At 40.7% G+C, this 13,858-nt stretch overlaps 1 protein-coding gene across 4 annotated transcripts in view; it reads left to right on the plus strand.

Moving 5' to 3' along the window:
* Positions 1 to 13,858, plus strand: part of pitpnm3 (PITPNM family member 3) — a 116,887-nt gene that overhangs the window by 81,778 nt on the left and 21,251 nt on the right. For all 4 annotated transcript variants that reach the window (XM_032508779.1, XM_032508785.1, XM_032508792.1 and 1 more), the window contains exons 6-10: positions 317 to 506; positions 3,738 to 3,860; positions 4,637 to 4,824; positions 8,339 to 8,496; positions 8,906 to 9,076. In XM_032508779.1, the coding sequence (XP_032364670.1) occupies positions 317 to 506; positions 3,738 to 3,860; positions 4,637 to 4,824; positions 8,339 to 8,496; positions 8,906 to 9,076 (830 nt within the window). The remainder of the gene's footprint in view (positions 1 to 316; positions 507 to 3,737; positions 3,861 to 4,636; positions 4,825 to 8,338; positions 8,497 to 8,905; positions 9,077 to 13,858) is intronic.

Here is a 13,858-nt window from a genome sequence, read left to right on the forward strand (position 1 = left end):
ACATTGTGGAACGCCTTGCCTCAAATCAGGTGGAGTGCATCATGGACAGATTGGATTAGACATTAATACATTTAGGAAAGTCAAAGGGATGCGTCACAAAAAGAACACCTGAGGAATCTTTGATTTTAGACATCAACTTAATTCAATGAACTATCTATTTTGACATTACTGTGCACTGGGCAAGGCAGAAACTGATGACTACCGTTTTACAAAGTACGTATGGGAATACTCCCAAAGGGCGTTAATCTGTTGTATTTCTTACCATACCTTTTTTTTCTCCCTTTCATCCCCCTTTCCTTGCTTCTTCCTCCTCCAGTCTGAATCCGTACAGCTATGATGAGAGCTGTGTGTCCAGTAGCGTGGACCACCTACCCCTGGCTGCCCTCCCGCTCCTCGCTATTGTCTCACCTCGCTACCAGGATGCCGTTGCCACGGTGATTGCCCAATCCAACCAGGCCTACCACAACTTCCTGCAGTCAGAGGATGGCCAGGGATTCATGGGTCAGGTCCGTCTCAAACTTCTTCTGGTTGGAGAGGAGAGCTGTAGTTCACTCTAGTCTCTCATCATTGAATAATGAGCTGGAGGCACTTTAATTGAAGTCAATGATTGTCAAAGGAATTTAAGATTGCTTTGGAGTGGGCTGTGTATTCTGTGGGAGTTCAAGCCTTCAGTGGGCTCCAGATGTCTATTATTTAAGCAGAACACATTTCACGCACTTGTACATAACAACTACTAGGCTCTTTGTAACAAGCTGTATTTCCCGTGAGATACTAGTCCGTGAGCAGAGTGTTCACAGTTGAGTTTGAATTTGACAGCATTAGGTTGGGGCTTTGAAACACAACTCTTTGCTTTTACTATTTACAATACAATTATTAATAGTTTTAACTCATAGTGTAATTAAAAAGGCAGGTCAACAAGTGGCTGTGGCTCAGAAGGTAGCAGGTTGTCCTTCAATCACAAGGTTGGGGGGTTTTATCCCCGACTAGCTGAATGATAAAGTGTCCTTGTGCAAGACACTGAACTCCCAGCTGCTCCTGATGGAAAGGCCAGTAGGTTGTGTGAATATGAGGCAAATTGTAAAGCACTTTGTCCGGTTAGATAGAAAGGTGCTATATAAATGTAAGCCAGGAAGTAGATTTAACAAGTAATTGCCATTTTTATTTATTTTTTCTATAAACTGCTGTAGATCAGATGCTGTAGTGCTTGTTTCAGATGAAAACCTTCAGGTTGTCAGGCCTTGAAGGCACATTATTGAGAGCCATGGTCACTTCATTCCTGATGAGCCTATCAACCTCAACAAAACACTTACAATCAAGAGGTACAAGTTAACAACCCCAGGTGATTACAGTTAGGTGATTACACCAATACGTGTGTTGAGATCAGGGCTGGGTGTCCTCACTGATTTTCCGAATCTATAGGATTCCGATTCTATTTTATTGCCGATTTGATTTTTGATTCAATATCAATTATGTTAGGAACATTTCAGTTACATTACCAATTAAGCTTGGATATGAATGAGATTCTACAATTGTACAAGGTTCCCATTAACCTGCTGAATTCTTAAAAGTATCAATGTTTATATTATGAAGTAGAGCCAGACCAAAATATCAGCATTTATAATTGCCAATTTAAATATTAATTCTTCAGAATCATTTATAATAGGACTTTGCCTTCCCTCTTCATTTTTACAACTTGGTTTGCTCCTTAGGATGATTCAACTCATCCCTTTTCCATTACTCTGCAGTGTATAGCGCTACAAATTGGTCTATGCTGTGTACCTTTATCATAATCAGATGTTGGAATTATGTGGTTGGAACAGTGTTGGGGGGGGGGCATTTTATTTTCTCTTTGTGAAATTTTATTAGCAGTCTTGGTCAAAGGTTGTTGATTGATTGCATCAATACCCGTTGGTATAAATATTATAAAAGCATTGATTCCTTGCAAGCTAACTTTAAAAGTATAATGTGTGTAAAAATATAAATAGTATACTAATACAGTAAAAAGAACATACCAAATCCTATTTATACATGTTCTGAAATTTGGACAAAATTATTGTCATGGCTTCCTGTCCCAGTCTATTGACTTAGTTTTTTTGTCTCTGCCCCTTGGCCGGAATTTCTTTAAATTTGGCACAAACATCCACTTGCACTCAAGGATCAACTGATGAGATTTTGGAGGTCAAAGGTCAATGTGACCTCACAAAATGTGTTTTTGGCCACTACTTAAGAATTCCTATGCTAATTATGAAAACATTTTACACTAATGTCTAATAGGATAAAAGGAAGTGGTGATATTTTATTTCGAAAAGGTCAAAGGTCATCTTCACTGTGGCATAATAAAGATTAAAAGATATAAATATAAGAACACCATAACTCAGGAACGGATGGGGAGATATTAAGTCAGAAAATGAATTGGTGACACTAATCCTGGGTGCCCACTTTGAATCTGTGGTTATTGTACTGTATGGATCAACACAGATAGTTGAAGATATGTAAAGCTTGTTTCACCAGGAAATACACCTAACACATTTTTTATTGAAGACCCTGAACACATACACAGGTGTTTTTAGTTAACCTGGCTGATTAGACTCTCTTCCCGGGACTATGTGGGTGTGTATAGACTGATTGACAACCCATTGAGTCTCCTGTTAGATTTGTTGCACCTGTTAGGGCAGGACAAATAACACCCTCATCGTTCCTATTGAAAGATGAAGATTTGTGACCTAATAAATTCCCACCTAAGCTCGGTCCCACTTTCAACCTGAGCAGAGGTCAGCCACAATAACTGAAATCACAGTTTGTGGGTGTTCAGAGGCTGTGAAATGCTTTAAAGATCCCATGGCATGAACATTTTACTTTATGAGGTTTTTTTAACATTAATATGAGTTCCCCCAGCCTGCCTATGTCCCCCAGTGGCTAGAAATGGTGATACGTGTAAACCAAGCTCTGGCTATCCTGTTCGGCTTTTGAGAAAATGAAATCTCAGATGGGAAGATTTGGAATCTTATAGGTTACCTCCCCTTTCTCGGGTTTGCCCGCTCAGAGAATTTGGCCCACCTATGAGAGAGTGACATTATGGCTTTCAAACGAGCAAAGTGGCAGTTGGTCAAGGCCACACCCCCAGCCTCCACCTTGTCCCCCCCTCTCTCCTCCTCAAAAACTACAGACTCAGAAATGGCACATACTAAGGAAAGCTCATTGTGGGACTGCCTCTAGTTGCTGTAATTCTGCACCAAGGCTGAATTTTGGGAAAGAGACTTTAGATATGGTATTAGGGGACCACTAAGGTCTTTATAAAAGCATCCAAAGAACACCATGACATGGGAACTTTAGTCACAAGGCAGGGGAGAGTGAAACATCTGATGACAGAGGTATAAGAAAAGAACAAGCAGAGAATTCACAAGGTGAGGGAGGATGAATGAAATGTGGCCAAGGCTGATTTTGGGAAATAGACATGTATGGTATTAGGGGACAACTAAGGTCTATATAAAAGCATCCAAAGAGTACCATGTCATGCAACCTTTAAAGTCTTCACTACATATATTAAATGAGCCTTGGCAGACATGGATGTAAACTGCAACTTGCTTGGTTGGCAGAGGCATACAACCGCAAGGTGGCAATTCTGGTGTAAATTCCATTCATACACCTCTCTAATTTTCCTCCTGTTCTTTTAAGTCCTTCAATGTCTGAGTGCACCATATGTTGAAGCTGTCTGAATTATGTATTTTTCCGAGCAGGTATGCCTGATGGGCGACTGTGTGGGAGGTGTGCTGTGCTTCGACGCTTTGTGTTTCAGCAACCACCAGAGGCCTGGCAGCCCCAACAACAGCAGCAGGAACAACAGCACTGAGAGCCTGAAGGTAGGAGCTCACTGCTACAGTGATGAGATGGTGATGGTGATGCACAGATGTGTATAGTGTCCGGGAGACATTTTAGTGTTGATACATCATTAAGAGATCAATGCAAATGATCAAGATTACATGCTTGAGTTATACCTTGTCTTCATCGGTGTAGTTGATTGCGACAAGCATGCACATGTGGCACCGCCAATGCTTTCTAGTAAACAAACAGAGACTTTCATACACAACAATCACCTCGGCTATGTCTATTTCTGGTCAGTTTTTTTTAGCACATCTATCAAGACATAGCTTTTAGAAAATGTCACTGTAAACTAGAGACAATGTCCTTGGCGCTATGTTTTCTGAAGTTGCATACATAAAACGTGGAATTACAAGTCACAGTGGAGCTCAGTTTGGATCACCATTTGTTTTCAGTGGGTAATTTAATGGGCATCATAATGTTTCTAAGCACCATTTTTAGCAGTTTTTGTGGTGTGCATGTAACATATTCATCATAAATATTAATAATTGTGCTGAACTGCCCTCTTGAAGCAGCTTGTTATTTATTGTTCTTTCCCCCCTGCTAAGTGTCCCTTGCTTTCTTATACTCCCTGTTGCCATTCAAATCCACTCACAATATATCCAATCTTGCTCAGGTAGGGTTTCCCCTCCCACATTTAAGTGTTCGCATGGGAAAACGCATTAACTGCCCATCTGATTATATGTAATTTCCTGATGCACCCACTGCTTTGTGTGTATTAGCCTTTACAGTTGCACACTTTCCTCCTTCCTGTTAGGATAACTCGGGCCTACTCGGGGAGTCCATCCCGAGTCTGAGTTCTTGCAAGAGGCTCAGCAAGAGCAACATTGATATCTCCGCCCCCAACGAAGGGAACGGCCAGAGCGGGCCGCCGCTCAGCCGTAAGCAGAGCGACTCATACGACGGAGACACCTCGTCCACGGGCCAGCACAGCTTTTTTTCCAGGTGGGACAGTACGCATGAGTACACCCCCACACAAGGGTCGACAATATTTACTATCAGGAAAAATAACTTGACATTCTGTTTATATCAAGGTATCTACGCATTTAATATCTCAGAATGTATTAGGCCATTACGGCTTATGTTGAACAATTTATAAGTAGGATTCCATGTTTATGATTCATTGTTATGTTGGATTTTTATATACATATTGTATCATTGAAATGAAGTACTTTGATTTTTCAGGTATTTACTGGATTAGCCAAAAACAATCAACACTTTTTGTTGTATCAACTCACATATCAATATCATGATACTGTATTACACATACCCTTGGCTATATACCGATATGTGTCACTTGAAAACATGGACATTTCTCATGTTTCTATAATATAGTATATATAAGGGATAGTATATAGTATAATATACTTATATAGCAGAAATAGAAAAACAAAAACACACACTTAGTTATACCAGCACACACACAGCCCCGACACTGCACTCTAAGTAAGAAAATGCTTTGGTAAACTCAGATCCGATCTGTCATGCAGAAAACTAGAAAAATCCAAAGGATTTCAAAAGGCATTTTAAGGCAAAATATGACAAGTTGTTTTTATTTATTCTCCTTTAAATGTGACCTTGTACGACTTTAGTGCAAAAACAAAATTTCTTTACTGTTCCGTGCACATACACACATGCACACACACACACCCACACCCACACCTTGGCAAAAGAAGCACATCAGAAGTACAGAGTACAAATTTTTCATCTGCTTCTGTCAAAAAGCATTTTTCGATGACTGATGAGTGTGTTAGTGGTTCATATGATAATCCAGATGTTGCATGCCAGCCGGTTGCATGTGTCACCCTTTTTTGCCCATGCTATTTATCAATATTTGCAGCTTGACTGCCCCGCCTACCTATCTGCCTCTCCTGGGCTATAAATAGCCTGTTTGTGTCTGTGCCAGTCAGTTTGTGTGGGAGACAGAGCGCTGCAGGTGAATATAGCTGTGTCTGGGATGGGTGGCTGGAGGGAGTACAACTGCCATGTTGACTCACTTCAAGCAACCAGTGTTCCCATTCCAAATCCCATGCTCCACTAAGCTTACACCATCACAGCAACAGTCACTGCAGTAAGGATCCCATCGATTCACAGTCACGCCACGTGTTCACCTCTCAACTTTCACTTCTTGTTATACTCTTGATTAATTAATCCTGAGACTTGCTAAGTGGAGGGTAACCTCTACTCCTGGATGTGCTCTTTTCCCCTGCATTTCCCAGTGGATATTCCCAGTCAGCAAGAGGGCCTATTCAAGCTCATTTTCACACACATTACCCCATCTTTCAGTATGGTTTATTGAATGGCTGTCTGCCTTTGGCTCACTCTTTCACATGCACCTTGCTCTGCTTTGGCCCTGACTGGGAATTTGCTTTGAGATCACATGCAAATGGTCACAACACTGCTATAATGAACACACAGGAGAATGCAGCAGTGGGGCTGATGTCTTTTATTTCCACCATTTCTTTGACTTTACTGTCTCATTATCCCCCAATCCATCTCTGTTAGACGTGTGTGCTTTGGCTCATTTCACTAAAGTTTTGACAGATAGTAATACACTCAATTTGAGAAAAAACAAACAACTCTTATTGGACATGATTGACTAAATTTAGACATGTATTTAGTCTAAAGTGCTCATAAAAAATGATTATGTGCAGTTATAGCTACTGAAAGGCTTTGTGCATGCATAATGGCCATAAGGAAATCAATTTGCCATGCTTCAGTTTGATAGGTAGTCATCAGCAATCTATTTCCTGCACTCAGTAAAGAGCTGGGCATTTTTGATACACTTCATGTGTTCATCCCCCATTATCGCTCATAAAACTATGTCAACCATTTACTCAATAACAGTGAGCCAATGTAATATTTATTTTTCATATTTATTTAAAATATTGGTTAAAATCTGCATTTAAATTTAATATGTGCTATTCTGTAGCTGTTAAAAGAGAAATTTAGCCCAACTTGGCTGCAAAAATAACACTTAACATTCTAAGCCAACAGGAAATGTTTTATGTGCCGCTGAATAAAAAGTGTACTTGCTAAGAATGAAGAATAAATTTTAATTTATTTTAATGCCCAAATGCTTCACTGTCTCTTTAGCCACATATATACTAGTATTTTCTTGGAGTTTGGAGGAAGTTACTTCCTATGATGCTGTATAGTATTTGTTTTGCTGTTGTATAGTATTTGTTTTGCTGTATAGTATTTGTTTGCTGTTGTATAGTATTTGTTTGCTGTTGTATAGTATTTGTTTTGCTGTTGTATAGTATTTGTTTTTCTGTTGTATAGTATTTGTTTTGCTGTTGTATAGTATTTGTTTTGCTGTTCTTAATTTATGAATTCCCTGTGCGGCGTCCTTGAGTGCCAAGAAAGGCGTCTTTAAATAAAATGTATTATTATTATTATTATGAGGATATTTGGCAGACAGACAGACCGACAGTTTCTCAATGGCATGGTAGGAAGAAGTGAAGAAGTGGACACATTATGAGAGAAGACAAAAACCAAAATGGAAGCGGAAGGCAATCAAAGCACTATTGATTTGGCTTTTAAAGATTGCTGGAGACTGCTGGTTAATCCTTTCTCCCCACGCAGGACCTCATAGGGAAATGTTGGCTCGCTGGAGAACAGTGAGATCTCTTTGGAGCTGAGACTTTCTCTGCAGTTTAAGCAGCTGTACGCATGATGCAGCCTGTAAATGTGCTGTATTTATATAGCGCTTTTCCAGTCTTAACAACTGCTCAAAGCGCTTTTACATCTACAGGAAACATTCACCATTCCCACACATTCATACACTGTGGCCAGGGCTGCCGTACAAGGTGCCACCTGCTCATCAGATAAACATTCATACACATTCACACTCCGATGCGCAGCATCGGGGGCAACTCGGGGTTCAGTGTCTTGCCCAAGGACACTTCGACAATGACTGCAGGGGCGGGGATCGAACCACCAACCACCAACCTTCCGATTGGCAGGCAACCGCTCTACCACTGAGCCACAGCCGCCCTGTGAGGGCTGAGCAAAGAGCTGCTCAGGCTGAGTCATAAAGGCCCCGCTACTATCCAGCCCACGATAGAATTTTAACAAAGCAACAGCATCACTGACTCATCTGTGTCAGGACTGAGACTTTTGCCCTCCCAATTTCAAGATGCACATTATTGACTTTTTGAATTTCAGATTACCCCTGATTTTTATAAAATCCTAACTGATAAGTGAAAAGTGCCATTAAAAAAATAAGCCACATTTACTGGCTTTTACTTAACAACAGTGATGAACAATATCAGATGTCCTCAAAAAAATACTAAAAGTAAATCTGCATTACTACGTTATTGCTGAATAAACCACACTTACTAAATCCTCCTATCTATTTATTGGCTGGTAGTGGGTCACAGTAACCATTGGACCACAGATTTGGCAAGTAAGCCATGGTGACAGACAGATACCATTCTACATTTTGTGTCCCCAGTTTGATGAAGGACAGTGTGGAGGTGCGTGGGGGCAGTAGTACCAGTCTGGTTTTGAATCCTGGTCGATTTGACTTTGAAGTGTCAGACTGCTTCCTGCTGGGCTGTCCGCTGGGCCTTGTGCTGGCCATGAGACGCACTGTGCTGCCTGCTGTCCAGGGTAAGACTTATAAACACATGTAACATGTATTGGAGAATGCAATGTGCCACGTCCACACCTCTACACAAGTGCAGTACAGTATGTGCACAAGCACTCACAGATGGTTTTATCTGTTTTACTTTCTATTTATCCTGTCTTATTATAAGTGGTGTGCTGTAACGCACTTGACTGCACTGAACTGTACAAAAGGCGCACTACATATCAAGTTTGATTTATTGAAATCTGACTGCAGTGAAATGATATACAGTACCTGGATTGTCTTTTACAGATTTTTTTCTTTGAAAATAATCAACTTTTTTTAAATATTCAGATTAGTTTAAACAGATTTTCAGCTTGAAATGTTATACTTTTTTTTATATAATCCTGTTCTTAATGGCTATGCCTATCCATTGTGTTTTCTGACCCTTAGTGAGTCAACTGCATCCAGCCTGCTCTCAGATTTTCAACCTGTTTTACCCTTCGGACCCGTCAGCCTCCAGACTGGAGCCTCTGCTGCAGCCTCTCTTCCACAAGTTGCCACCATATGCTGTGCCGCGCTATCAGCGCTACCCACTAGGAGATGGACGCTCACTGCTAATAGGTAGGATGTGTGATTCAATTCATGAGAATTGGGAGATGGAAGCGCAGCTTGTCTTGAATATTTCATTGGTTCATCTATTTTCTAATATAATTGTTCGTGTTAATTACCTAACAGATTTTGCATTTCAAAGCTGGCGTAAAATCTTCAAGGAATTCTGTTAGTGGGACTAGATTACAACAGCAGCGAGATTCTATTACTTAGTAATGTGAATTGACACAATGTGCATACAGACCCTGGATGCCGTGTATGTGAACTTGTACAGCAGAGGCAGAGTTAAATCCTGCTCCCAAAGCCTGAAGTTTGAAATAATTATACTCCATCTTCTTGTGGTGCAGTAACTTTAGCCTGTCACCGCTCTCTGAGGATCCGGCACAATATGTGAGTCTGCTAGTAATAGTACTGTACTGCTGTAATCCCCCTCGAGGGCCTGCTTGGTGAGACTGAGTCCTTAATGAGCCACAGATTTATTTTAAGCATGTTTTAGCCCACTTTTGGGACATAGAGACTCATCTAAACAGCAGTAATGACGTATCCACCTCACTGAGAGAAAGAAGGCTAAGGACCAAGCTCTTGAGCTAACAGTCTGCGAGCACAAACTCAGATCAGAAGATAGGGCTTTGTGGGTTGGAAACAAGGCTTTAAAAAATTCTAAATCCTTTTACTCAAAACCTAATCATAAGAAATATGTATAATTCTAAGCAGACAATTACCATTTCAAATTATCATATTTCATCAACCATACTGTACCAGACATGTTGAGTGAAAAATACAAGTGGTGACAGTGACTATGGAGAGAGCTGATTGGACCGACATTGAAGGCAGATCTTGGATCAGATTTCCCGTTTTGTTTTGTTTTTGCAGTAAAACTCTCTAATGCACTCACTCGCTCACTCTCTCACTCACTCACTCACTCACTCAAAATCATTAAAGCTAAATTGTGTAAGAATTTCTCCCATCTAGCAGTGAAATTGTATATGTCTACTAACTGAATATTACTGTGTAGCCCATCCCATTCCAAGCGGATTTAGACTCCTACGGTGGCCGAATGTGAAATTAGCGTCCATGAGAGTTCCTTCCAGTGTAATAATAGTTTTATGTTATTTTGGTACCATTTCATTGCTTACATCAGCGATCAGGTTCCCAAACATATCCAAGCTAATGTTAGTAAAGTATCAGTGCTATCGTTATTCTGTATATTGTACGAGATTAATAGTGTAAGGCAATGTTTACAGCGTTGGAGAGAAGCAACAGAGGTTTGTGTGTTTAATATATTTCTCTATGCGGTATGAACAATGTTAATGAAACCGAAATGATCTCTTAGTATCTCCATGGTTACACGCAGCTGTTCTAGCTGTAGCCTAGTCTGTGTTATGTGATGTGAGGTGTCTGCCAGGGAAATCAAGACACATATGATTACATTAATGTTACAAGACAATCCTTTTTCATCATTGATGCAAGGAAAAATATCCTAGACGTTGATCTAGCGTTATGCACAACAACGCTATATTTAGCCGAATTTACACAAATTGGCAGAATTACCTTTAAGAGAAAGAAGCAGGCAGCTTCGGCATCCCTTTTAAAATCCTTGCCCTTTCCATCTTGGAAAAGCCACTCCCATATTAACCTTGGTCTTGTTGCCATTTTAATTATCTTTAAAACTTTCTTGGCGACTCCATTACATGTCCATGTTACATTACAATAGGCGCGATGCTCAAGCTGCGTCCGTCTTTCAAATCTACCGGCAGTTGCTCAGTGATCTTCTCCCCTTCCCTGGCATTCATCACGCTGTCACTGAGTATAAACGCTCAAAACGCGGAGGTATGTCCCTCTTTGGCTAATGTATTTTAAAGATGGAGGCGCTAAATGGCGGAATACATAGAAGGACTCTTCGGAATGATTCTGAATGGCAGATTCTACACTTTCGAGACTACTTTGATTAGTTGGTGGAAGTAATTACACATGAATGAGCACACACTTGTGAAAGAAAAAAGTTTTTTGCTAATAAGTGTGTTTTGCTGGTGTGTGAACCATCTGACCCATGAAATTAAATAACACAGTCTTTTTACCCGTGTAAACTGGACGTCCAAGCTGTGATTTATTAATTTAATCTGTTCAGCCAGGCACCAAGTGGGATGCTTGATGCCTCTCAGAGCCACTGGTGCAGATAAAGATGATGGAGTGTAAAGGCAGACACGCAGCGTATAGGCTTGCAGGTATAGCGGGTTTTAATTACGACTTTGCATCCTTGTTCCATTGGTCGGGCTTGGAGGCTTTCCAATTATGGGTTAAATTAAAAACCGACACAGGTGCACACAGAGAGACACACTCGCTTACACAGACACACAGAGGAAACATTGGCCCACATACCCATTTCCTGCTCTGTAATATGGTACTTAGTTGTTATGAAGGCAGAGCCAATAAAATCTGGCTCTCGTGGGTATGACTTTGACATCCACACCCGTCAACAGTGGAGCTTCCATTATGATGAATGCTGCTGAGGTAGCGCGAGCGAGCCGTCTTTCTCATAATTCCAGCTATGGCCCAGTGGGAAATATGATCATCCAAGACAGCAAATTCACATGGAAGTATAGATATTTTATCATATATATTGATATTTTATGGATCACATGGCTAACAGAGCTTTAATGTCAATATATCAATAATGTCAATGTCAGTATCTTTTGCTCGCTATGAAAATTGCTAATAGAATAGGCTAGTGTGTTCCCATGTCATGGTGCTCTTTGGATGCTTTTATATAGACCTTAGTGGTCCCCTAATACCATATCTGAAGTCTCTTTCCCAAAATTCAGCCATGGCACAGAATCCATCCACTAAAGACAGTCCTACAGTGAGCTTTCCTTAGTATGTGCCATTTCTGAGTCTGTTGCTTTTGAGGAGGAGGGGGGGAGCAAGATGGGGGCTGGGGGTGTGGCCTTGACCAACTGCCACTTTGCTCGTTTGAAAGCCATGATCTCTCTCTCTCATGGGTGGGCCTAATTCTCTGGGCGGGCAAAGCAGAAAATAGGGGAGGTAAACTTGCCCCTTATGACCTCATAAGGGGTCTAGCTGAGCTTTTATTTTCTCAAAGGCAGAGCAGGATTCCCATGGCTGGTTTACGCATATGCCATTTCTAGCCACAGGGGGACCATAGGCAGGCTGGGGAAACTCATATTAATGTTAATAAACCTTTTCATTGCCATGGGACCTTAAAATCCTAATCGTTTGGTTTCCCTACTGTTCATTTATAAGAGTCTTGGTGTGTGTACTGTATCTTGTTTTAGCTTTAGGTTTTTGTTCTCTTATTTACAAACACACTTCCACGCTCGTGATCACCTTTGTCTCATGTTTCCTGCTAGCCCTTGCATATTTTTGATGTTGTCATCTCTCACTGCTTCTTCACCAGCACCCATCAGAACAATCTCTCCCTCCCTCACTGCCTCTCTCTGCTTAGGGACTGTTCATTATTTATTTAAGGGACCACCGGAGAAGTTTTGGAATGCTTTGTCATGGTTGACTAACCTCTGTGTTCTCATCTTACACATCCCACTCCACTGTTATTGTGGTCATTTCAGTAGATTTACTCACTAACGTTGTAAAAACACAATAAGTATGGAAACTGAATGCACACATCCTGCATACTACATTACTTCAAATACTAAGTTACTCCTCTAGTAAACTAGTATTCACATAAAATAAAACAATAAAGCGAGCCAATTGGCGCCAGAAATCACATTCGTGCTAGAATGCGTTAGTGCCCTCTAGAGTCGTAGGCGGAGTTTGACATTTATGCATAAAAACTACATCAACAAGAACTTTGTAGCGGCTGAGACCTGTCCTACCACTTGGGGAACACAGCACAAGCACATATGGACAAAAACAAATGGTAGCAGGATGCCCCGACACTTAAATTCAACTAAAATGTAACAGTGACCAATAAGTGTTTTACATACAGTCTGTTGCCTCTCCAAAAGCAGAAATTAAGTGCTATCACACCATACAACTTTTTTTACTTTAAGAAAAAAGATCCTTTTTTGTCGTAATCCAATGACATGAAAAAAAGTAATCACAGCGATTAGTAGATCCACAAAAAGAGTCTCTTCTTCGCCGTTTAAACAAATTGGATTAAACATATAAAGTCCAAATCTACACGAAACGCACAATCAATTAGTAAACTGACAGCAAATTTATATACACTACCGTTCAAAAGTTTGGGATCACCCAAACAATTTTGTGTTTTCTTGAAAAGTCACACTTATTCACCACCATACGTTGTGAAATGAATAGAAAATAGAGTCAAGACATTGACAAGGTTAGAAATAATTTTGTATTTGAAATAAGATTTTTTTTACATCAAACTTTGCTTTCGTCAAAGAATCCTCCATTTGCAGCAATTACAGCATTGCAGACCTTTGGCATTCTAGCTGTTAATTTGTTGAGGTAATCTGGAGAAATTGCACCCCACGCTTCCAGAAGCAGCTCCCACAAGTTGGATTGGTTGGATGGGCACTTCTTGCGTACCATATGGTCAAGCTGCTCCCACAACAGTTCAATGGGGTTCAGATCTGGTGACTGCGCTGGCCACTCCATTACCGATAGAATACCAGCTGCCTGCTTCTGCTCTAAATAGTTCTTGCACAATTTGGAGGTGTGTTTAGGGTCATTGTCCTGTTGTAGGATGAAATTGGCTCCAATCAAGCGCTGTCCACTGGGTATGGCATGGCGTTGCAAAATGGAGTGATAGCCTTCTTTATTCAGAATCCCTTTTACCCTGTACAAATCTCC

Source organism: Etheostoma spectabile, chromosome 3, assembly GCF_008692095.1.
Source record: "Etheostoma spectabile isolate EspeVRDwgs_2016 chromosome 3, UIUC_Espe_1.0, whole genome shotgun sequence".
Classification (NCBI taxonomy): Eukaryota; Metazoa; Chordata; class Actinopteri; order Perciformes; family Percidae; genus Etheostoma; species Etheostoma spectabile.